Genomic DNA, 25,036 nt, shown 5'->3' on the forward strand with positions numbered 1-25,036 from the left:
TGGAGGTCGGGGAAACCATAGCAACCTGAGGAAACCTGGCCGGCTGCTGTCAGTCTCCTCTGATTCTCTGTGTCAGTGTCTTTCTATGAGCTCCGTTTGAAATTCATAAATGTGATGCATTTTGAGTACATTACAGCTAGAGTTTGTTGATGACTAATGAACGTATTCAGATCTATATGGACTTTCCCGTGTTGTTCTTTGCTTGTGCAGGCACAGGGAAGTCGGACGAGAAGATGGATTTGACGAGGGAGAACAAACTGGCTCAGTTCAACAACTGGTTCACCTGGTGCCACAACTGTCGGCACGGGGGCCACGCCGGGCACATCCTCAGCTGGTTTAGGTCCGTTTGCCACACAAACACACATCTGTTATCCGGAAGGCTCAAATGTCAAAACGCAGGGTCCAGGACACTTTTATCCATTATGTAGATAGGTTTTAGTATGAAACAAAAGGAAAATCCACAAATGTTGGAGCTGATCATTTATATTTGTAACAACTCCCATCATTTGTTGACTTATTGCACATCTTACATAATGTGCAAAGCGAGTAGCACGTGCCAAACGTCATGCAGCCTTCTCTCTCATCAGATTAGGGGCTCTATTACTGTAATACAGGCAACTTCAGACGGTAAATTAGATGCAATATGCCTACAAATGGGTACATCCTATTTTCCACAACTCGCTCTATAGCACCTGCCTTGATAAATGACCTTTAAGTCTTGCCTTTTTCCTCGCAGAGACCACACCGAATGCCCCGTGTCGGCCTGCACCTGTAAGTGCATGCAGTTGGACACCACGGGAAACCTGGCGCCTTCGGACAGCAGCTAAACGAAGCTGAGGCCTCACTATCACATCACCAGCCAATACCCAAACCAGCGCAGCCCCCGCCACCACTATGCGGAGGGTCTGAGCAGGACGACAGGGACTACAGGGTCACACCGCAGAGTCACACATGGACCACAGCGGGACGGGCGTTTGTGGATGTTCCAGGACGCCCCGCACACACTAACTTGTTATTCAGGTCCACTGTATTTAAACACATGCATTTTCTTCCTCTCGGAGAATCATATTAGAAAGTTTCTCAATTTGTTAATGACAGGGCTGTGCATAATGAGACAAAATGGCAGTATTTGATGTCTGTTTTGAATATTCTTAAAAAAATACAAAATCAAGATCAAAACAAGGCTAAAACGGACCTTGATTCAGAAATTCATGATGAAAACTGAACTGTTGAGCATTTTTCCGCTTCATTGCATTTAAAACCTCAAAGAAATTATCTTGAATGAATAAAATCTACAATTTCAACAGACCTAGAGTACCACTTAAAGGAGCCCTAGTGACATTTACCACTAAACAAATGTTTATGGCTATGTTGGCAAAAAACTGTAAATCTGATTATTTGCCGATATATTGTGCAAGCCTAGTTTAGTTTATATACACTGCCTGACACAAAAATATTTGGTTGTTCCACCTCAAGCTTTGATTACAGCACGTATTTGTGTGGTGTCGTTTAAAAAAAGCTTCTGCAGCAACCTTTCTCCATATTTCCATAACTTTTGCATATTGCTGATGGGAAAGTGTGACCACCAAGCAAAGCCTTCTCCAGCACATCCCAAAGACTCTCAATGGGCTTAAGACCTGGTCTTTGAGAGCGCTCTTTTACAACGTGAGCCCCGTGCATCCTGGCATCGTTGTCTTTGAATATACCCATGCCATCAGGGAAGATGGGGGTCGTCAGCAGCTCATTCTTTGGGCACATACACCCCTTTTCCAATGGCACTTCCTGCCCAGCCCAGTGCCAGGTCGACCCGTGGAGTTGAAAAAGGTGATTTTGATGATGATAGCATTTAGTAGCTGTTAGCATAACATTAGCATGTAGCTTACCTTCATAGTTCGTCTTTTGCTGCTTCTTTCCTCTTGTTTTCACATTGGCACCTCTGAGTTAGTCCATAAACCCGACCAAAAGGCAGCATGTGTCCACATTGTTCTCATCGTGACTCACAAAACTTTAAACATGGTTGATTTGTTCCTTAAGTTATGTGTATTCCTGTGTGAAATTCAGGTGCTTTTTTGGGGTCAGGCAGTGTATATTTTCAGGACTTTGAATAACTTTACGTGACGCTCTTAGTAGTTTTAAAACATAAATTATTTTAAGAATGAGCAAAAATAGTGAAATGTCCTCATTATTACTGACTAGGGCTGGGTACAGTATGGCATCAGAGAAAAACTTTAGGTATCGAAAAAATGAAAGTATCGAAAGCAGGAACCGGAAAAAAAAAAAATCTTGTTTCTATAGATCCAGGGTTTGATGCTGTTAAACAGCATTAAAGGAAGTGGCTTGATTGTTTCAACTCAAATAAATGTTTTTTTCCCCCACATTTTTCCCCACATTTTTGCCCAATTTTGTTTATTTTTTCCTTATTTTTCAATTATTTTTGTCAAATGTTTGCCATATTTTTCCCAATTTTGTACACAATTTTCTTCTGATTTTCCCTCTTTTCCCCTCATTTTTTATTACTAATATTTTCCCTGTTTCCCCCCAATTTTTTCCGCAAATGATCCCTCAGTTTTCACACATTGGAGATGAACCTGATATTACACGTTTGCAGATCTTCCACACATTATTGTTCTGTTTTCTGGTTCTAGACGACAAATATTTTAGTATAGATTTTGGAAAAAGTATCGTTCAGGTATCGGTATCGAAAACCAAGTATCGTTAAGGCACTGGTATCGGGGGAAGGGGAAAGTAACCATACCCAGCCCCTTTACTGACCAACTACATGTGAAACTTTGTGGAAGTGTGTGTTTTGATACAGTGCACGTGAGTATCTGCTGGAAATACTGTATGTTTTGAAGAAGGGAAGCGTGTGAGTGTGTTACTGATTGAACTAACTCAAATCAAAGGGAGATAATGCTGCTTTTTGCTAAACAAAATCACTCAGGATGAACTCACTTGGATTAGATTGTGCTAATCTGCTGTGATTCAGGCTTTTTATGTTTGATCTATTAAAGCAACGGGCTGTCAAAACTATTCCTCATGCTTTATTTGTGTTTTCATTAAGTTGGGCCAAATCATTTTTAGAACTGTGAATCTGTCAACTTCAACTTGAAAAAGCAAGATAGCAGATGATTTCATTAAAAAAACATACCTCTGCTGCTGATTGAGTAAAGGTATATATGTAAACTTTTCTGCATTCATTTGGTGAAGAAGAAAACACATCTCGTGGTTTATAAGAGGATAAAGTCATTTGTCATAGGAGGCTGTAAAGGTCCCAGGGGAATTTTTTCCAAATTACTAACCATTTGTTTTAAAATCATCATCAGATCTTTACACACAAATAACTTACGGTGTCTCTTTCTCCTTTAGTATATGGATAAATATATATAAATCATATATACATTTTTCTAGATGAAAAATATCTTATATTTATTAAAAGGTGTTTCCAAAGATGAGCAAAACCTCCTTTATTAATGATATGAAAGAATGGAGTGGTGTTCTCTGAAGCCTTTGAACTGTGCTGCCACACAGGAGTAACATTTTTATTTATTTATAATAATTTTACTCGAGCAGGAGTCACAAGTAGAAGCTCAAGTAAAAAGCCTCTGTGAGTCTAACATGTTTTAGTGTTGATGTAATCTACAGGTAAAACATTAAAAAACCGTGTACAAACAAAACTTGACATTTCTAAAGATGAACCTGACAATAGATAAAACAATTAAAGGCGCAACATGGAACTTTGTATGCCGATTTTTTTTCAATATCTGTGCATACGTGACCTCTGGCTGTCTTGGTGGTCAAAATGACGCCTTAACTTTCCATCACAGCGGCCTCTACAGCGCTCCAGGATCAATTGTTTTGCAGGTTTTCTGGTGAGAGGGTCCGTCAGCAGTGAAAGCTTACCAGAAACTCTAGAAACAATTGATCCTGGAGCCGCCGGGATGGAAAGTAAAGGTGCCATGCTGACCCACTGGGTCACTGAAAGGTCAAATACGCAATAATAAAAACTTTTTTTCCCACATAAAAAGTTCCATAATGCACCTTTAAAGTCGTTAGATACAAGTTGGCCCTTTTGTGCTCACTACTGCCACCTCAGGTCTTATGCGTAACTGCACCTTCTATATTAAGCTCGTGCATGACTGCACTACAAGTAACAACTTTCTGAGTGACAGTGCAGGACTTTGTGGTGAACAGGTCTGAGCTCTTTCTACACATTAGGACATGGCTGGAACATGTAGGAGGAGGAAAATACTTAGTTTAAACATTTTTAAACTCTGTATTGTCCCTTTAAAGAAAAAACAACAAAATTAACCTCTTAAACCCCGCCTGAACTGAGCACATTTTCTCCAGTTTTCCAAATCTAAAAGCTTCTTAAACAAAGTGTGAAAAGAGTGACAAAAACATAATGAAAAAGCAAAAATGGCCACAAAAAATCCATAAAAGAGTCAAAAAAGCAGCAATAACACAATAAAAAAAAAACTACAAAAACATGACTTAACAGTCACAAAAACATGACGGAAAACACGATGAAATAGCGTCAAAAAGCAACGAAAAGAAGCGAAGAATAAAGCAACAAAAGACAAAAACACAACAAAGAAAGAAACAGAAACACGACAAAAATGCAGCGACAATACAACAAAAAAGTCACGATCAGTTTTGTCAATCTTATAGATTTGGGTAAAGCTGAGCTGGAGAAAATGTGCTCGATTAAGAGGTTAAAGTTTGAAAGATACAGTATATCGTTTCATTATTAGATTATTTAAATCTACAGGTTTAGATTTATTTAGTATAAATATTCAAATGCTGACATGAAGCTTCACGAATGACTCACAGTTTTGAATCAGCACTAGTACTACTATAGTACTTTAAATGTATCTTGAGCTCTGGCTGCCAGTGCTTTGTGAATATGAACTAGCAATAACCAGCTTATTTAAATATACATATATTTATGATTTGAAGTTACAGTGGGCTTTATGTGCTTGTTTAAAGCAGACTTTGAGTATAGTATTTGTGGACTGCAGCTCGTCCGGCTGGTATACTCAGGGGCTCCATAAATGAGGAACAGAAAAAGCTGCCATATGTCTGAAATAAATACATGCAAATCCCTTCTGTGCAGAGCGCTCCTGCGGCTGGGCTTTGTCGCTCACTGTTCCCCAGCAGACTGAACACCAAGTCCTGACGCGCCACTTCCCCAAACTGGGAGCCTGGTGATATGCTGAATGTGGTTCCATATCCATCATGAAAGTATTTAAACCTAAAATGGCTAACATCACTGTGGGGGGTGTCCAAGTTTACTCAAGTAGCTCCGACTGTTTAATGCAGTGAGTACTGTTCATTAAACTCTTCCTCGGGACAGACAGTTTAGGGTTGTTAAGAGGTGGGGGATTCCGGATACATTTCCAGAAATTGTCCGGAAACATTCAATAGGAACTTTAGCTCGGACACTGCAAGAATGATTTCTTTGAGACTTATTATTTCTCTGCTGTGGTTGATATTTCAGTGAATAACTATAAAATCAAACACTTGTACTTCAGTTGATATTATGTCTGTAAAGAAGTGACCTTCAGGTGTGTGAATTCCCGGTTTATTCCCATCACTTCCAATTTCACACGTTGAAAATTCGTGTGATTTTGCAACCCTAAGTACAAGTATGTTAAATCTTACTCATAAATGTGACTAATCACTGGGTCAGGTGATGCGTAGCAACCACCAAACAGGCTGTGATGCATTTAAAGGAGGAAGGCTCTTTGGTCGGCCGCTAAAGAAACACCTCGCAGAAAATGGTTATAAAGATTTTCAATGAATTCGCCCCTTGACATAAATGCCTTTAAGAGAAAATGTTAATAGAGAAGTTTGGATGCAGGAAAAATGCAACTATTTGATGAAACTTTTTGGGGTGCCAGTGGCCACGTGACAGATTTGATTTCAGAGCAAAAACGTATAATTTCTTCTAGTGCTAAAGCACTTGCTGCATAACTGGTGGAACTCAGAAGTGTTTACTCCTGTCTCTATTCCGCCACCACTTGTTATTTTGCCGTTAAGCTAAAAGTGGTTGCTCATGTCCTGTTTTCATCTTGTGTAATTTCCCCTGCTGCTTGAGCAAAGTAACGGAAAGTGCTTTACAGACGAAGGATGTGGTTGAGTACATAGATTTACACGTAAAGGCAAAGAAAATCAATACAACAGAGTAAATGTTATAAAATTATAGCAGATACATATACTTCAGAACTGATATGACACAACTACTTTGTTTGTGCTGTGGTACAATTAATGATACATTTGATTGACGGGGCACCTCTCTAGACACTCAAGTCATTGTAAAATTAAACATTAAAGACATAAAATACAAAGTTAGACACAGATCCGGCCACATTAGGGCGGTTCACAAAATGATGATATAGTTAAGGTTTTCCAGATTTCGCCAGATTGCATTTTGTCTTGTTCCTACATTTTGAGCATCTGTACCAATGAGACTCCACTAAAGGCAGAATGCATAACGTTGGCAGGAAACTGTTTAGTTTATTTAATCAGGACAATGTGCAGTTACATTAAAAAGATGGCTGCACCAGATTTAGCACTTTGCTCATTTCCATCTGTAGTCCTACAAAACTTACACAGATAAGATGGCCATAATAATCTCTCCCAGTCTCCTGTACTTATACTTCAGAGTAAGAACAACAGAGCAGTTACAACACTATATTTCATGTATAATGGATTTGTTCTCTTTGATAGTTTATGTATAGTTTATGTGTAGGCGACTTGCACAATGCAGAGCCAAAGTTTCGTACAGATAGTTGAGAGCGTTTAAAGGAATAGGAAGTGTTACACCATAAAGTATAAATACACAAAATTAAACAATGTGGATTTTCTAAGCGGATAAAAAGGGGAACTATATTGTAAGGCGTAATAATACCAGGAGGAGTTCGACATCCGCACAGGTGAAGATTTTACTGTGCGGATGTCAAACTGCTCCTAATATTATTACGCATTTACACTTTACCATGTACCACTTCATGTAACCATATTTAAATCGGGAAAACGTGGAAGAGCTTGGTAACTTCTATCTTCACCTGGTTTGGAGCTATGGAGGAGAAGCTAAATGCTAACGCCGTCTGTGCTGTGTTTACGTGACTGAGGGCACGCATGAAGACCAGACAGATACACATGAACTCGTCTAAGCTCAGGTAAGAACATATCTCAGTGTGTAAAAACAGTGGCCTGTTCCTTTAATAAGGGCAATGCTTCTGTCGCTGATGACCTTCAAGTAATGAACTTTTATTTGCAGATTCTCATCTATGAGAACAAACTTCACATCATCAGGGTTATACTCCATATACTTCCATTCAGCCTTCAGTAAAACCTTCAAAGAAGTGGATTGAGCGAGTGGAGAGATGGGAGTTGTTCTGCTCTTGCAGAAGAAAGACTCTTTTTGTGGCTCAGGTTTTACACACAGGAGACTGAGACCTATGCTTTACCTATAGCATCATTTTACACACAGGAGACTCCACTGAGAGAGTGCTCATTCTTCTCTGTTTAAGCACACACAGCACTTATGGAGCCATATGTTTATATAGTAATTATCATGACAGGCCTAGTGTTAGCAATGTCAACATTGTGAAAACATGTGCCACCCCTAAATGTGCAGCAATTGGCTTTGATTTTTTGGAAAAGATGCTTAGTTACAATACCAAGTGGACCAAGGCAAAATGTGAGTTAATCTTGTGAACCACCCTCATGCAGTTATGGCCTCCGTGAGTTGGCTCGTCTAAGGAGATGAGATTGGAGTTTGGAATTGAAATGTGGGAGAGAGTCAGTGTACACTAAAAGTTTCAAAAAATATCTTAGGGAGCCCAGAACCAAAATGTGACATTTGATTCCAAGAGCTGGAGCTGAAGATTGAAAGGAAATGGCCAGTAAGTAATGTAATGACTGAGTATCTACAGGAGTATCTGAGTATCTACAGTGAAGGAATAGTTAGGGTTCCTAGTTGAAGTGACTCTAAAGTTTCCATTCCTCTTTTGCAGTGTGGCTTTGTCTGTCTGCTGCTGCTGGCTCGGAGCGTGCCTGTGTGTGGCATAGGGGCTGATTTAGGGGGTCCGCCTGGTGAATTTGTCAAAAGCAGGCAGTCTGCTCCTGTCTGCCCCCCTCCCCGAACGCCCCCACGCCCCGCCTCTCCACCTCGGCCAGAATACGGCAGCTGCTCGGCACGCTGTCCAAGATCCTCCAGATTGTTCCCTTCATAAAGAGCCTCAGCTGCCGGAACAGTGTTGATTCAAAAAGGAGGGGAAAAAAAAAAAAAAACAGCGAGGGAGAGATGGGACCCCCCTGCCTGGCGCCCTCCTCGACACACACAGACATGCTCTCGCCTTTCTTCTCCTCTGAGCCGACAGTGCACCCGGATAGAAAGTGTCCACGCAACTTTATTCTAGAGCGTTTGGAACGGGGGCCAAAAATGCAAACACAGTGTTGGTCTGGGGCCCCGACAGACCAGCCTTTTTCAGAGTCAATCATGATTTATCAACTTTTGCTTTAAAACCAACTGTACATGATACGAATGTCATGTTGTCTAATAATGAATGTGGTGCTAATTATTGATACAGATATGTCCAGGGCATCATGAATGATCTTTCATCTTCTAAAGGAGTCGTCAGTGTCCAGCAGTTTCTCTCTAACATCATGAGCTCCTTGTGAGGCTTTATGTCGCTCTGGCGGAGACTGACAGAGACACGGGCCACGTCATCTACTCCTCACTTTACTGTTACTGTGATATTTTAACCGCTGATTATGATGTTCGCTTTGCAGTGTCATGCGGCTGTAGCTTTTCTAGCACATGATTAGGTGAACAAAGAAAGTTTCAACAGTCTCCCCGTGTTTCAGCAGCCCGCCCCTTTTCTCCTATCTGTTAACATGGGGCTGGAGAAGTCCACATAAAATCAGTTAATCAATCTACTAAACATCAGATTTGAGTGGTGAACTCTTTCACTCGTTGTGTCAGGACAAAGGAAGTGCCGAGACAAAGCCAAAAGAGGCAAAAGTGGGCGGGGCGGAAAAAGGTGAATAATACAGACATGCATTTTCTTTCTTTTTTTTTGTTTGTTGCGGTTATATCTGAGACGCTGGGTCTGTCTGTGACACCGTCTCAGGGAGGAGGCAATTTGAGAGGAGAAACTTAAATATCATATAACTCAACTGAACATCGACAGTTGTATTCACTCTTGTATACTGTATTTGATGCAGTCGTTTAAAGGAACAGGCCACCGTTGTTCCATAGTGAGATATGTTCTTGCCTGAGCTTAGACGAGTTGATGCGCACCCGCCTGGTCTTTGTGCGTGCCCTCAGTCAGGCAAAACGACCACAGATGTTGTTAGCATTTGGCCTCTCCCATTGTGTTCCTATGGCTCCAAACGGAGTGAAGTTAGAAGCGACCACGCTCTTCCATGGGCACAAAGACCAGGCAGGTACGGATCAACTCGTCTAAGCTCAGGCAAGAACATGTCACAGTATGGAAAAACGGCGGCCTGTTCCTTTAACACAGGGGTGTCCAAGCTTTTTTCATGGGGGGCCGCATATTGAAGTGTACACAGGGTGAAGGGCCGTAGATCAGTAGTTAGTGCCGCAAAACCTTAGACTAACAGATGTTTAAATTGTGCCCCATACCTCTATTTAAGCTTAAAGGAATAGGCCACCGTTTTTACATACTAAAATATGTTCTTACCTCACTTTAGTCTAGTTAATATATCCCCGTCTGGTCTTTGTCCGTGCGCTCTGTCAGGCAAACGGAGCACATACGCAGCCTCTCCCACATGTCACATAGCTTCGAAAAAGCTCACGATAGAAGCTACCAAGCTCTTCCACGTGTTCCCTATTTAAATAAAGTTACGTGAAGTGTTTTCATGTGAAGTATATTTACACAGAAATGTAACGTGTCGATTTTATAAGCAGATAAAAAGGGGGACTATATTGTGAGGCGTAATGATACGAGGAGTAAAACGTCCGCGCAGTAACTCCTAAAGGTTATTGACGGAAGTGAGCGGGGGAAGTCTTTAGGAGTTACTACGCGGACGTTTTGCTCCTCGTATCATTACGCCTCACAATATAGTCCCCCTTTTTATTTGCTTATAAAATCCACATGTTACATTTCTGTGTAAATATACTTCGCATGAAAACACTTCACGTAACTTTATTTAAATAGGGAACACGTGGAAGAGCTTGGTAGCTTCTATCGTGAGCTTTTTCGGAGCTATGTGACATGTGGGAGAGGCTGCGTATGTGCTCCGTTTGCCTGGCAGAGCGCACGGACAAAGACCAGACGGGGATATATTAACACGTCTAAAGTGAGGTAAGAACATATCTTAGTATGTAAAAACGGTGGCCTATTCCTTTAAAGCCTTCATGCCAGCTCTGTCTCACAGTAAAAGGTTAGCAGTTCGGTTAGAATTGTATAGAATTATTACATTTCAAATGCTAGAGGCCGAGGGCCACCATAAATTGGTCTGAGGGCCGCATTTGGCCCCCGGGCCGCACTTTGGACACCCCTGCTTTAACAGTTGCCATATCACCTTTACAACAATAAGGGGGAAAACGCTGTGCTTCTGAACATGTTTCTGGCATCCCAATTCTTCACAAGGATGAGTTTATGAGCACGTTTCACAACTGTCACTTTTCAGGGCCACTGTCACAGTAATGCTAGCAAAACGGCTAACCTGCATTCTCACAATTACATCAATAGCATTTTTTTCTACAAATCATTGCATACTCAATGTACTGAAGGAGGACAAAACACTCCACTACTCATGAAAAGAAAAAAAAAAGTGAGTCACAATACAGCTACTAACTAATGATCTCCAAATTGGGAGGCTGTGATTTGACACGTCACAGTTTGATTTCACATTTAGTCCATTCATTTGAATCCTTGTATTTACTAAATGGAAACTTTTGAAAGCAAAGAAAGGCTGAGTGAAGCATGAGGCGTTGGCGCTTCCCCCGAATGTTGTGGATGTTGCTTTACCTGAAAGAACAATCATTATGCACTGAACAAGTGGCAAGTGTGAGACAGTTTATTCCAAAGCGGATAAAGTCAGTCACAGAGGTACCACGGTCGAGGAAGGAAGGGAGGAGGCCGTGCACTTTGCCACAATCTTTCTAGAATGTGTTAGAAATAGTGTCAGCTCGTATTGTAGAGGCGCACGTGGCCTCACCTTGTACAGTATTTGTTTTAACTCTTTGATTTGATCGTCATGAACATCTCACTCAGACATTAAAAAAATATATCTCTAACGTTGAGGCATTTATTACTACGGGGTTTCCATTGGGCATTACAAAGCATTAAGTCATTAAATCAACTTATCAAGAAGCATTGGATTCAAACTGGCATTAGTGCACATTTCTTGAAAGAAACTTAAATACTTTTTGATCAAATTTTGATAAAAAATAAATAGATGTAGTTCGTCTTGTGCTCCTTGCTCTTTAGAATTATTTTGTTTTTCTGTATTTTCTTTGGAAATATCACGTTTTGTTTCATGCAACTTATAGCATCATTGAAAATAAACTTTTTCGCTCAAACAGTAACTCTGTTACTCGCGATACTCGAGTAACATTTTCTCCATGTACTTTTTTTACTCTTACTTGAGTGAATATTTTGGCTACTCTACCCACCTCTGGTATTTGCACATATTTACTATCTTGCTCGTATACAGAATAGTGCTACAAATGTACAAATATATACAAAAAAAGTGCAAGTATCACTTTATTTTACAGTACCCTTGATACATTGTTGTACCAAACTACATTTAGTGCAGTGTAATGTGCTCTGTAACAATGTGTACATCACATCATAAGACCTAACTCTAACTCTATCCCTAAGCTTAAGCCCTAAGGGTCTCGTGTCCTACTACATTATGTGCTTAAAGTAGTAGTAGTAACCCAAGTTATTCCATTGTGTACGTACTACATAAGGTAACAGTTATCACAGATTGTTACAGAGAACATAACATTGCACTAAGTTTAGCTCGGTTCGATGTATCAAGGTTCTGTAAAATAAAGTGATACCCAATGTTCTCTTACTGCAGCAAACACTTGTTTCTCTTTTAGCCTCTAACCCCCTGCCTTAACTGAGTGCATTTTCTCTAGTTCGGCTTTACCCAAATGTAAAATCTTCTTCACAGTAATCTCCCATTTGAAAGCTAAGGCCTACAAAACTGCTCCTTTTTGTCGCGCTGTCGCTGCTTTTTAATCACATTTTTAAAGGGTTTTTGTCTCTTTGTTCATCACTTTTTGTCGCTCTTTTGCCGCTTTTTGGTTGTATTTTCATTCTCGTTCTCATCGCTATTTTCAAGAAACTTTTAGCTTTGGTCTTGATATAAAAAAATAAATTAAAAAAAAAAGAGTGTGGAAAGCAGAAGAACGCAGAACAAAGATGATTGGAGCCGGGGGGAAACTCTGCACCAATGCGCGGACTTACTGTAAGGAGGCGCTGTCCAATGGGGAGCTGAGGAGAGAGTGAGCGTCCCGCCTCCCGACACCAGCCCCGGAGCTGTGCACGAGCTCCGCAAACACAACTGTCATTACCCCTAAAGAGAGAGAGCGAGAGAGTGGCCGGAGGAGCCACTGCAGCCGCGAACACGAGAGAGCCCTGTGGAAAAGTTTAAAAACTCCTCCCGAGAGCGCTTCTCCCGTGCGTAAAACCGGTGCCAACATGTTTACGCGTTAGTCAGGTAAGTTAAGCAGAACGAGGGGCGTTTTGGATACGGTTTTTGTGTTGCTGTTTTTCCGGCTGCATGAGATGAAATAAAGGAAGCTAGCGTTTTTTTTTCCTCCTTTGGCTAACACAAGCTAATGTTGGTGAAAGTGCTTCCCATTACGCATCGGCTCCAGCGACTGTCACGGCAACTTTTTCCTTTCTCGCTGCGTAAAAGGGATTTAGGCCACGGCCAGTTTTCTCCCGGAGGAGGATGTCCGCTCCCAGCAACTCTCTCCAGGCACAGCAGCAGCAGCAGCAGCCCCGAGTGAGGCGCAGCAATGCAGGCTCTCCCGGGTGTCGGCTGCACCCCATGCGCGCCACGGTGCCCTACCAGCTTCTCTGCGGAGGTCAGGCCGGCAGCCCCCCGCGGCTGCTGCAGCAGGCTCTCCCCGGGGGCGCCACGAACAACAGCCGGGGCTCGAGTCCGCCCTCCAGCCCCACGCTCAGCCCAGGAAGTGGCAACGCGCATCCCAGACCGCAGCAGAGACTGTCCCCGGAGAACAAGGACTCCATCTGTCCCCCAGACTCTCCGGTGTCCAGAGGTAAGGGACTGGTCATCTTTAGTGTCGCTTTGCACCAGGGGTCTCCAACCTCCCCGGCCTCTGCCCATGTACCAAACAAAATAAACAAAAAACATCAACAACAGACTACCAGACAGGAGGAAGACAAACTAAAAACCAAGCAGCTGACAAGACAAAAAAATCCCCCCCCCCATTGAATCAGTTCCTAAATGAGGCTCAAATGGAACTAAATTGGGAAAATAACTCCAATTGACCCTTAGCACATTTACAAGTCAGGTGTTAGGTTTAGACTCCAGTCATTTTGGGATAAATTGTTGCTTCTCGCGATGTGGCTATTGCATTGTGGTTACACTTAAAGTGATAGTCTGTAAGTTTGCAAAGTGAGGAGAGATCCGTGAAATTGCAACGTAAACAATCAAATTCCTCCACTCTTTAACCACAAAGCCCTTCTTAGTTTGCAACATGAGGAGAGCAGGGACAGAATTTTCTAAAGTCAACGATCAAGCTCCTCCCCCTCCTTCCTGATTGGACCAGATAGGCTGGTTCACAGAAAAAAGCTCATCTCATTGGTCAACGCGGGAGGATACTAGACTGATTAGTTGCTGAGGTCTGGGAAGGAGGGACTTTACAAAAAGAGTAAATATTAGAGGTTGATATGGGTTTTTCTAAGGCCCATGCCGATTTTGGGGGATTTTTATTGGCCGATGCCGATATGCTCTATCAAATCTGTGGTTTATAATCGTGCAAAAACATAAACACATGGCCACTCCAGCAATGGCCGATTTTATTTGATTACTTTAGGTGATTCAATCATAGTTTCTGGCCCAGCCTTGATTAGTTTCCTTTAGCATTAGCGTAATGTTGCTCAAAAATACATTTGCAGAGGTTAAAACTGCGATTGAGTCCAGGTTCTGTGCTTCAAAATGACATGCAGCATGTCCATGTTCACTGAGGTTTAGTGAAACTTGTGTTTAACAAGCCTGTAGCAAAACGAATGTTCATCATGGTGTTTCTCTGTTTCCCTGAGGCCTGGGGAGTTGTGGGAGGACTCGTTTTGCAGCCCTGACTCGCTCTTCCCAATGCAGTAAACAGGCCGTCTCTATCACTGTCAGTCCCGGAGGTATCGGCTTTTAACAGCGCGAGATCAGCCGATCGCCAATATTGCAAAATCCACAAATCCCAATATATCAGTTGACCTCTAAAATGTATTTACTTTCCATTTTGCACATTTTATGAAATTTGTTAAACATTTAGACTTCCAGACTTTCACTTTAAAGGCGCACGGCGCAGCATTTTGGATTATACTGTACCATATGAATCATGCTCCGAATGGCCAATTAGGTGGGCAATCAAAGAATGGATTCGGGAGGAGCTAACCTTTTTAAAGTGCATATGACAGATTAGACATTTTCACAAAAACATAGTTAACACAAATACATTCAAGATTCATGTTAAAATTTCCCGATATTTTGGCCATAAAAGACATTTATATTTCGGGGGAGAAAAAATACATCCGCATTGGCCATGGAGACCGGAAGTGACGTTGATCGAAGCTACAAATTGTTAACGGTCGCTGAAAACCATTGAAGTTAATGGGATAATTTGTCCAAATAAACTGTAAACTGTCTCTCTCACACAAACATTTAGTGAACCATGACTATATAATCATGAACCTGGGAGATCAGCGCTGGGAACGGAGAGAAGCTAGTAAGCTAAAGCTAACTAGCCACCGGCTGCTAGCAGATTCATTCAGGATTAGTTTGTTTACGACACACCACTTGTATGTTGTATGTACACCAGCTCTAACCACCACAAAGCAGCATCAGCCAACTGTTGATTCACAGAACATGCAGAAAAGTTGCATTACATACTCACCAAACGCAGACATCGCTCTTCCATTGTGCCGATGACTGCCACGATACTTTTTTTTTGAGGACGATATATCGTCTCAGAAAATATCGTGATAAACGATAATATTGAGTCTCATGCAAATATTGTAGGCAATAAAAAGAAAAAGAAAAGCAACTATTTTAATTGAAATGTATTGAACTTTTGGCAATATTAACACCTTACACCAAAGTGCAAACTAGAAGGGTCGAAATGTTCTAGGACATTCTATCCATCTGTGCTTCTCGACCTTTTTACACAACTTATCACTCTCACCAGGTTCTGTGTTTGAACTAGGCCTGTTACGATTTTTTAAATAGTCCATAACACTAATATTGCTATTTCATCTACATTGTTCTATTTATATTTAGCTCTGATGCGCTGAGTGGGCGGTGGTTCCTCTCGCTAACAGTAGCTCTGATTAGCTCTGATGCACTGACTGGGCGGTGGTTCCTCTCGCTAACAGTAGCTCTGATTAGCTCTGATGCGCTGAGTGGGCGGTGGTTCCTCTCGCTAACAGTAGCTCTGATTAGCTCTGATGCGCTGACTGGGCGGTGGTTCCTCTCGCTAACAGTAGCTCTGATTAGCTCTGATGCGCTGAGTGGGCGGTGGTTCCTCTCGCTAACAGTAGCTCTGATTAGCTCTGATGCACTGACTGGGCGGTGGTTCCTCTCGCTAACAGTAGCTCTGATTAGCTCTGATGCGCTGAGTGGGCGGTGGTTCCTCTCGCTAACAGTAGCTCTGATTAGCTCTGATGCGCTGAGTGGGCGGTGGTTCCTCTCGCTAACAGTAGCTCTGATTAGCTCTGATGCGCTGAGTGGGCGGTGGTTCCTCTCGCTAACAGTAGCTCTGATTAGCTCTGATGCGCTGAGTGGGCGGTGGTTCCTCTCGCTAACAGTAGCTCTGATTAGATCTGATGCACTGACTGGGCGGTGGTTCCTCTCGCTAACAGTAGCTCTGATTAGCTCTGATGCGCTGACTGGGCGGTGGTTCCTCTCGCTAACAGTAGCTCTGATTAGATCTGATGCACTGACTGGGCGGTGGTTCCTCTCGCTAACAGTAGCTCTGATTAGCTCTGATGCGCTGACTGGGCGGTGGTTCCTCTCGCTAACAGTAGCTCTGATTAGCTCTGATGCGCTGACTGGGCGGTGGTTCCTCTCGCTAACAGTAGCTCTGATAGCTCTGATGCACTGACTGGGCGGTGGTTCCTCTCGCTAACAGTAGCTCTGATTAGCTCTGATGCGCTGAGTGGGCGGTGGTTCCTCTCGCTAACAGTAGCTCTGATTAGATCTGATGCACTGACTGGGCGGTGGTTCCTCTCGCTATCAGTAGCTCTGATTAGCTCTGATGCGCTGACTGGGCGGTGGTTCCTCTCGCTAACAGTAGCTCTGATAGCTCTGATGCACTGACTGGGCGGTGGTTCCTCTCGCTAACAGTAGCTCTGATTAGCTCTGATGCACTGACTGGGCGGTGGTTCCTCTCGCTAACAGTAGCTCTGATTAGCTCTGATGCACTGACTGGGCGGTGGTTTCGCTTCGTTCTCACGTTGGACAAACCTGCAGTTGCATACATGTTGTTATTCTCTCCGTGATGAGTTCTTTTGGCTGGAATTCCAAGTGTTTTCACACGATTCCCTCTTGCGCCGCGATAAAGTTCACAGAAAGTGTCGGAATCAGCGACGCTCCGTAGTAGCGCGGCACTTTGTTTATTTTTGTTGTTCTATAAATGACCTGGATACATGCGGGACACGACTGATGTGCTCAGTGCTGTCTTTAGCACAGGGGGACGGGTTGGATGGATGCTCCGCTCACTCAGCGCTGTGATAGCTTCATTCCTCTGTATTTATTTTAAGCACACACAGCACGTGCATTTATCGAGACTAAAAATGTTATCGTCCTTCATTTTACTTATCGAACGATAAGTCGATATAGTAATTAGGCCTAAATGTGCCTCCAATGCAAATATATCATAAATAATATCCAAGTTTTTGAAAACATGTTCTCCTTAGTCCCAGTAGCTCCACTGCTCCACACAGGGGCTAAAATATTTATAATGTAAAAGCAAAATCTTCCCCCGGGCAAAATAAAGTCCTCGTGTGCAGAGATATCCTGTTATTAAGCTGTTTCTCCAAACGCAGATGCATTACGCAGATACGTGTGCAGTCAGCATGGTGGCTGCACTGCTTACACTTTACATGTGCATGTGAAGGAGGAGCTTAGCCGCTGCGAGGAACCAGCTTCACTATTCACCTTATTCCGGACATTCGCGTGGGCGCCGCCATGAATTGAATATTTTCCCTCTTTCTCCGTTTAACTGGATGGGCTTTGCGCTCGACCGGAAGTGTCTGTACAACGGAAGTGCAGAGACAAAGCAAAAAGAGGCAAAAGTGGGCGGGGCGGAATAAGGTGAATAAGGTGCATTTTAAAATATGCCACATTTTTAATGAATGCAAAGAACTGTATAAACATAAACTAAAACAAGCTACACCCGAGCTGAAGAAAACTCCATTAGAAGTGCATTTATATAAATAATGACTGACTCCACACACACACAATAACTTATATTTATTGAAGTAAATTACCATATGCATTTTAATATTCATATAGCTAATCATAAAATCTCATATTCGGCTGCCTTTAGTGTACATCTCCATGGAGACGGGCCGGAGATGTCCCGCTCCCAGTAAAGTTACTTCTTCTTGGTTTATTGGCGAATGGCCAGGTCTGAGGAGAGATGAGGCGCTTGAAGCAGATGCGCACATTTGTTTGTTCATATTTTTAGGTATACAGCACCAGGAAAACTTTGGAAACACTGATTTCCTATTCATTTTGTATACACTATTTCCATTAGGGTTGGGCGATGTCCCCTTAATTGGCCGTTGACGATGTTTACAGTGAATCATTGTGATGGACGATAATATCCTCCCTCTCTCAGAATAAGCATTTTTTAATGACAGTGACGTAGCATATCATTTATGTTAGGAAAAACAGAGTCATGATGGAACACGAATTTTGCAAGAGAAATGTGTTAAAATCCGTGCATAAAAGTCTCAGAGGAGAACGACTTGGTCAGAGCGTCATCAGCTCCTCAATTTCAAGGCTCATTGTTTGCATTTTCTGCAATTTGAACGTGATATTTAAGAAACAGTGAGTGGACGGCACAATATTTAGCAGTTTGCATCATGGACTACGTTTTTGAAGCTGCTGCTCAGTTCGCCCACTCGTACCTCCTGCACCGCTTCTCTTTCTCTCCTCTCTCAGTCCTTCGTGTGTTTATCCAAATCCATGCGCTCTCAGCGAGCTCCTATGTGAGGTCCATCGCAGCACTTTAACCTCTTACCTCCCTCCTTAACCAAGTGCATTATCTCCTGTTGAGTTTGACAACCTATAGGCTCATTTGAAAGCTAAGACCTACAAAACTCATCTAAATGGATCTTTTCTTCTTCATTGGTTTTTTGTCACATTTTTGCCGTTCTGTGTTTTTTTGTTGCATTTTCATCTCTGTTTTAGTCCAGTTTTTGTCACTTTTTCATCACTTTTTTGTCACATTTTCATTGCCTTTTCATCATGTTTTTGTCACATTTTCATCGCTTTTTGCCATTTTTTTGTCACTTTTTTGTTTCGTTTCTTCCTCGTTTTTTGTCGCAATTTTGACCATTTTTGCAATAATTTTTTATTTGGGTAAAGCCAAACTTAGAAAATGTGCTCTGTTCAGGTGGGAGTTGAGAGGTTAAAGCTTAGTTTAGTTTCTGTACGAAAAGCAAAGTGAAACACGTGGTGTTAACCAGTGAAGCTGCTTTCAGAGAGAGAGAGCCCTGTGCGGTCAGAAGAAGAGCAGACAGCACAGAGACGATGATCTCTACATTTGGCTCATCGAGCTTATGAAGAAATGCAGAAAACCTTTAGGGAGCTACCTGGAAAGGACTGACTGGTTGGAGACCCCTGCTTTACTCACTTACATTATAACCTCTTTTAGAAAATATACTAACTCTTAACTTAACTGCTGCAGACGCCGGCACAAGGTACGTCTTTGCTTCAGTCACGTGTCAAGTCCAGGCTCATCATCAAACCAGTGTTTTCCATTTTCCCAGTAAAAGTATCTATACTATTCTCAAAAGACTGTTGAAGGATTCAGTGGACAAAAAACTGTTTGGAAAATGACTCAAATAGGATTAGGAATTGCTGTCACCATATTCTCACCATATTTCAGTAGCATTCTGTGACACTCCTTGTCACTCAGACTGGGAAACTGTTTGAATTTAAAGGGAACATTGATGAGCCAAAGCCTTTTGAAGCTGCTTAAATGTACTTCTTGTTTTTGTTCTTTGGGAAGTCGCCTGGAGGGTGTGTTGTCTGATCAGAAAATGGAACGCACTGAACTGTGGTTGTTTGTATTGCATTAAGCAGCGCAGTGGCTGAGTGGTTAGCACCCTCGAGAACGTCGCGGGTTTGATTCCCGTACAAAGTGAGGCCTGTCCGTGTGGAGTTTTGCCCCGTGTCTTGAATGGGTTTCCTATACAACCCAAAACATGAGCACTAAAACCTCCAGCCGGGTGATCCTGACCAAGATCCCCACTCAAGATTTATCCCGACAGTTTGCCTTGATGGGTCAAATGTGGAAAACTGTTTTCTTTTTTCTAATACAAAAGCCTGCCTTGCTTCTGCAAGTTTTTTCAAAACTGGTCACCTCTAAAGATTGTCCCAACGTAGGACTGTTAAGGTAGAGTTTCCCCTGTGAACAGTGACTAAATATGGTCAGTTACATTAGTCGTGTGAGTTGTGCTGTGTAATAGCAGTGTTTACTCACGATGTGTTAAGAGTAGCAGCGTCAATCGTTACATTACTTAATGAATCTTTATAGGGTTCTTTTTACATGCACAGTGGCCCCTGGTGATTTCCGCCTGGACAGTGACATCTGTCCTTCCTCTCCTCTTAGCTGGGTCTCACACAAATGAAGAGATAGCTCGAGATTTCATAAAGGACAGAGAGGCAAAGGTCAGATGTGACTGGAGCAGTTTCAAAATATTACGTGAGGAAACGTCCATGTTCATAACGCTATTTTTGTCTTGGCCAAAAGCTAACACAAAACAAACATTTTATTGATTTATTTACATGTTATATTGTCATTATTTAACGCTAGCCTTTAATATAGCTCCTGCCTTACGAGTACAGGCGTTTCCTTTGGGGCAGGATTCAGTGTGAACATGATGTTTGTAACACATGACAGTGACTGTCCATCAGTAAATCGTCCTTTACCACATCCTGAGCTGTCTCTCCATTAGTTTGGGACCTTGCTAATGGTAAGTGTACGGTACAATGTAAGATACGGGACAGGAAGTGTATGTAGGCCCTTCCCCATGGCCGGCAGCAGAGCGCAACAGTGCGGGACAATATTCGTGACCGTGCGTAATAATTGGTGCCATTAATCGTAACACGCGGTAACAGTTTGCGACGGCGTGTGAAACCTCAGCCCCGAATCATCAAATTCCATCCACATTCGTGATCCTCGGCCATGAAAGTGGATTCATGACTTGTCGCTATGTGTAAACCTAGCATCAGGTCAGGGAGACATGGCAGCAACATGTCATTGTTTGGAGTGGATTTTGGGCTTATAAAAGCGAGGGAGAAAATGGAAATTCTTTTTGTGTTCAAAGTGGAAAGCGTTCATTTCTTTAAGCGAAGTTTTATCTCGTGAATCATTTTGGTAACGGCCTGAGTGAGTTGTCTTTAAGTTGTTCCATCTATATGAGGACTTTGATCATTAGTTTGAGGGTTATTTTGGCCCAGTCTTTGAGTGTATAACCTGGAAGTGCAAAATGTCTCAATGATACAAAACAACTCCAGGTATGTGTTACAGAATAGCGGGCCCTTGATCATCCATATCTGGCCCCGCTCGTCTCCCAGCGCAGCCTCGCAGTTGTTTTGGCGCAGCGCTTCACATTCCTCTGCTCTTTGAGTGAGATGACCTCCAACCTTGACCAGTGTACCATGTAAGGCAGGAAACACAAGTCTTCCACAGCAGCCCAGCAGGCAGACTCCAGGCCTGGACTCTCTCCCAGTGCCTCCCTGCTCGCTGTTGCTTTTCCAGCCCAGTGGCACCTCTCAGGTCCCCCCCGTCTAGCCCCGAGCGGCAGTGTGTGAACAGGGCCCTGACCGAGGAGACTGTGAGTATAATAGCCCTGTTTCTGTTGTCTCTTTATAAATAATAACCGGGTTTCCGCGGGTGTTGGAAAGCTTGGAAAGTCATTGAAGGCATTGTTCCATAACTAAGGCCTTAAATGTCAGCATTCAGTTGTACTCAAACTGTCATTAAATCTACACGCTCATGTTTTTGAATAGTGTAACCAGATCTTTAACATCTCTAACCTAACAAAAAAAGTGATGTTTGACCGTGTGTTTGAATTAGCCTCCACTACAAAGCATCTGTTAGCACCATGTTTCTAATGGCTCAGGGATGAATGTGTTTTTGAAGTATTTTATTGTCAGGTTGCAGTATATAGGGCAGAGTGGGGTAGGAGGATGAGCCACTTTTTGTGTAAAAACAGTTTAAAACGGATACACAATGTAACTCTTGATTACATATATTTTGGAATGTTTTCTAGTTGTTTGCATCTCCAAAAATCGTCCGGAAAATATGGTTTTAAAAATATGGTCTTCAAAAAAAGTTGTTTTGTGGTTCGTTTTACCCCTGGAGCGAACCAGGTTAACAACCAGATTTAAGTTTTCATGATTTTCTATACTCTGGATAAGACATTTCAGTTAAATATATCACATAGGAGACAAATACAGTGATATTTGAGAAGTGAAATAAAGTTTGTATGATTTATGGAAAGTGTGCAAGAAGAATTATTGAAATACCCTTTCCCTGTGTACAGAGGTCAAGGGTCACTGAGGTTACCAAACCAATTTTGAGTTCTAATAATTAGTGCTAGAGGTTTTGAAATCATTAAAATGACAAGGGGGCCTAAATGTATGCCCCTGTCCACACGTTTACATGTTACTCACTTTCAGAGGTGGGTAGAGTAGCCGAAGTATTTACTCAAGTAACAGGAATGTTACTTTCTAGTCATTTTAATGGATAGTAACCCAAATAATTCAGTGAGAGTGAAACAGAAAATGCTTTGGAAAGCAAAGACGGGCTCACGGGAAACCTCCTCTCATTGGTCCAAGCGATGGCACCGGGGGATTCTGATTTGTTGCTTTGATCAGCCAAGGGAGGGACTTTGATATTATATTATATATCATATTACTTGTGTTTCTTCAAACTCCAGGCAGTTAATTATGCGCGCTCTGTTAGATTTGTAATAGATTTCAGCTCACAGACGGCAGCTTTAATTTACAGCAGACAAAGGCTGACGTAGAATGTCTTAAATGACGTTGGTTATAGACTTGCGGATTTGCCTGATCCTCTGACCTTTCCCTCCCCGCGCTGACATCACTGTTCCTCCACACACTCGGCCTCACAGTCAAAGGCCCTCTGTTCACTGGTCTGGACCCTGCGGTCAGGCCGTGTGTGAAGATTAGAGCTGCACCATTTTGACCAGTCGTTTAAACTTGAATACATTTTTTAATGACAGATACTGACATTGTGATTAGATTAGCAATTTGGATATAGTGGTTGTTTTGAGTCTATAGCTTGCTGTTGGACATTTTGGAGGAAGTAGCACCACACAACATGTTCATGCCAAACTTTGTGGCACGACGGCGGCCTTTGCATTTGACACTTTGAAGTTCCATGTCACGTTTCAGTTGCGAGATGCACACGATGTTTGTTTACAATGCACAGCAGAGCGTATAAACTTGTCCCATGTGTTTAGTAACTTAACAAGTCGCCTGCAGCATTTTGATGATTTTTGCTGCAGTTAAATTTTGCAAATAGACTTGCTGCGTCTCTTCATTTTGCAGTTTCGGAGTTCTTCCTAGTCGCTGGGTTAGTTCTACAGATGCAGTCCCTGAGCATAAAGCCACTTAAGAATCGCCACTCGCGAGCTGCATGTTAGCAACATTAGCCTCCTCGTCTTGTAAACACTGCAGACCCAGCGCTGAGGTACAATGAAGCACTGGTTCAATCCAGCACAGCACAAGCTCTACAAGCATGTGGTATCGAGCCGATACCCGATACTAGTATCGGTGCATCCCTGCTTTTTTACCCACATGAACTCTTGTCTGTTGTGTGCAGACGCAAGATTGGACCAACTGGAACTAACTCTGAGAGGTGTTTGGTAACTCAGTTTATAGACCAGTGAAAGAGAACCTCAGAGCTCTTGCCTCAGCCCAGTTAAAACTTATGGGCCTGTTCTCTCTCAACTGGAGTCCATTGTCAATATATATATTTTCCTGTTTTAACCGATTACCCAGCACGTTTATGTTTCGGGTAAAGTGTATTTCCTCTGGGCCTGTTCTCTGTTGGAGTCGTTGCTCGTGGATCAAAACCATATCACATCTATAAATGTTAGATTCTGCTGCGGCTGTGTCCTGCAGTCCTGTGCATCCTCACAGGAAGCCGCCTCGCTGTGGTTTACTGATCTCCACCACATGTTTGTTTTTACGTTGGCTTCTGCTCTACAGTTTAATAAACCGCCCATTTATCCTTCCACCGCCCGCTCAAGGAAACTACTGTCCGGACCCGAAATATTGCTCCCATTTTCTACAGACATGTGCTTTTAACCATGTTGTGAAGTTCACTCATCTTTAATCTGTCTTCTGATGATATTAAAACCCAACTCCACCTGTCGATGTCATGAGGTGGTGCTCTGCTGTTGTCCAGTTCTTGTCTTTAGCCTTTTTTATTTGACCTTTCCTTGGACCGTCCCTCTAAGTTTCAGAATCTATTTTTCTCAGCAGCTGTGGGGGTAAAGGGAGCCCATTGTGCCTGAGAGGTAGGGGAAAACAGGAGCACACATACACATTGTACATATAAATGTAATGAAACTGAGACACCAGGAAGAAAAGCTGGTCTTGGTCTAAGCAAAGAGTGGGGCTGTCAATAAAAATAAACACTAATCAGTTTATACACAAACCCAGGAGAACAAACTCCGAAAAGAACCTGCCTGTCCCGGGATTGAACCTGGGACGTTGTTGCTGTGAGGCGAGAGCGCTGACTGCTACAGCGGTCTGGAAAGTGGAAGAAAGACTCTGGAAAATGAACACAATCCGGAATTTTCCTGGACTGATTTTGGCGGAACCATAGCAGTCTTAGGGTGAGGAAAATAGAGCTGCAAGAATTAGAATGGTCACAATTCCTGACTTCTGAAATGGGGATTGAGTCTTTATATCATATTGATCATATTATTATTGGCATTATAACACGTAAACATTTGCAGGAGAGTGTGGAATAAGTAAGTACACCGCCTGAATCTCACTGAACTGCAGCAGTTTTGTAAAGAGGAATGATCCAAGATTCATCCTGATCGTTTTGAGCGTCTAATCTGCAGCTACAGAAAAGCAGTTATTGCTGCAAAAGAAGGATCAGCAGATATTTAATTCAAGGGATGACTCTACATTCCACGTTATGAATTTCTCTGTTTTTTCTGCAAAATATCTAGACCTGTGTGAAAGCGCGTTGTTCAGGCCCTGAGGCATCAAAACAGCCCCACACCATGATTCTGCTGCTCCAGACTTCACAGTGAGGGGAGGGTAGCGATGATGATGTGCTGTTCCATTTTTACTCCACACATGACGTTGTGTGTTCCTCCCAAAATATTCAACTTTGGTTTGAGAAAGAGCTCGTGCATGGATGCTCTCCTGTGAATGTTTACATGTAATAGCCAATAAAAATATGTGTGGTATTAGTTTAAGCAGACACTGTTTAATCATTCTTGTGATTTTGATGAAGATCAGACCACACTTAGTGACCGATTTAGGCAGAAATGAGAGTGTGACTCTGTCCTTC

The 25,036-nt window shown here is 42.4% G+C and overlaps 2 protein-coding genes across 5 annotated transcripts in view; both read left to right on the forward strand.

Moving 5' to 3' along the window:
• The window catches only part of mios (missing oocyte, meiosis regulator, homolog), a 28,985-nt gene extending 27,869 nt beyond the window's left edge, over positions 1 to 1,116 (forward strand). The window contains exons 11-12 of the mRNA XM_079560889.1: positions 211 to 340; positions 737 to 1,116. Of these exons, the coding sequence (XP_079417015.1) occupies positions 211 to 340; positions 737 to 827 (221 nt within the window). The 3' untranslated portion in view covers positions 828 to 1,116. The remainder of the gene's footprint in view (positions 1 to 210; positions 341 to 736) is intronic.
• Positions 1,117 to 12,576: 11,460 nt separating this feature from the next.
• glcci1b (glucocorticoid induced 1b) overlaps positions 12,577 to 25,036 on the forward strand; it is a 52,045-nt gene continuing 39,585 nt past the window's right edge. For 3 of the 4 annotated variants that reach the window (XM_079562259.1, XM_079562262.1, XM_079562261.1), the window contains exons 1-2: positions 12,577 to 12,711; positions 12,913 to 13,279. In XM_079562259.1, the coding sequence (XP_079418385.1) occupies positions 12,949 to 13,279 (331 nt within the window). In that variant the 5' untranslated portion in view covers positions 12,577 to 12,711; positions 12,913 to 12,948. Of the gene's footprint in view, positions 13,280 to 25,036 lie in introns of all 4 variants that reach the window. The other variant, XM_079562260.1, reaches the window with a different exon arrangement.

This window comes from Gobius niger (genome assembly GCF_951799975.1).
Source record: "Gobius niger genome assembly, chromosome: 8".
In the NCBI taxonomy this organism is placed as follows: domain Eukaryota; kingdom Metazoa; phylum Chordata; class Actinopteri; order Gobiiformes; family Gobiidae; genus Gobius; species Gobius niger.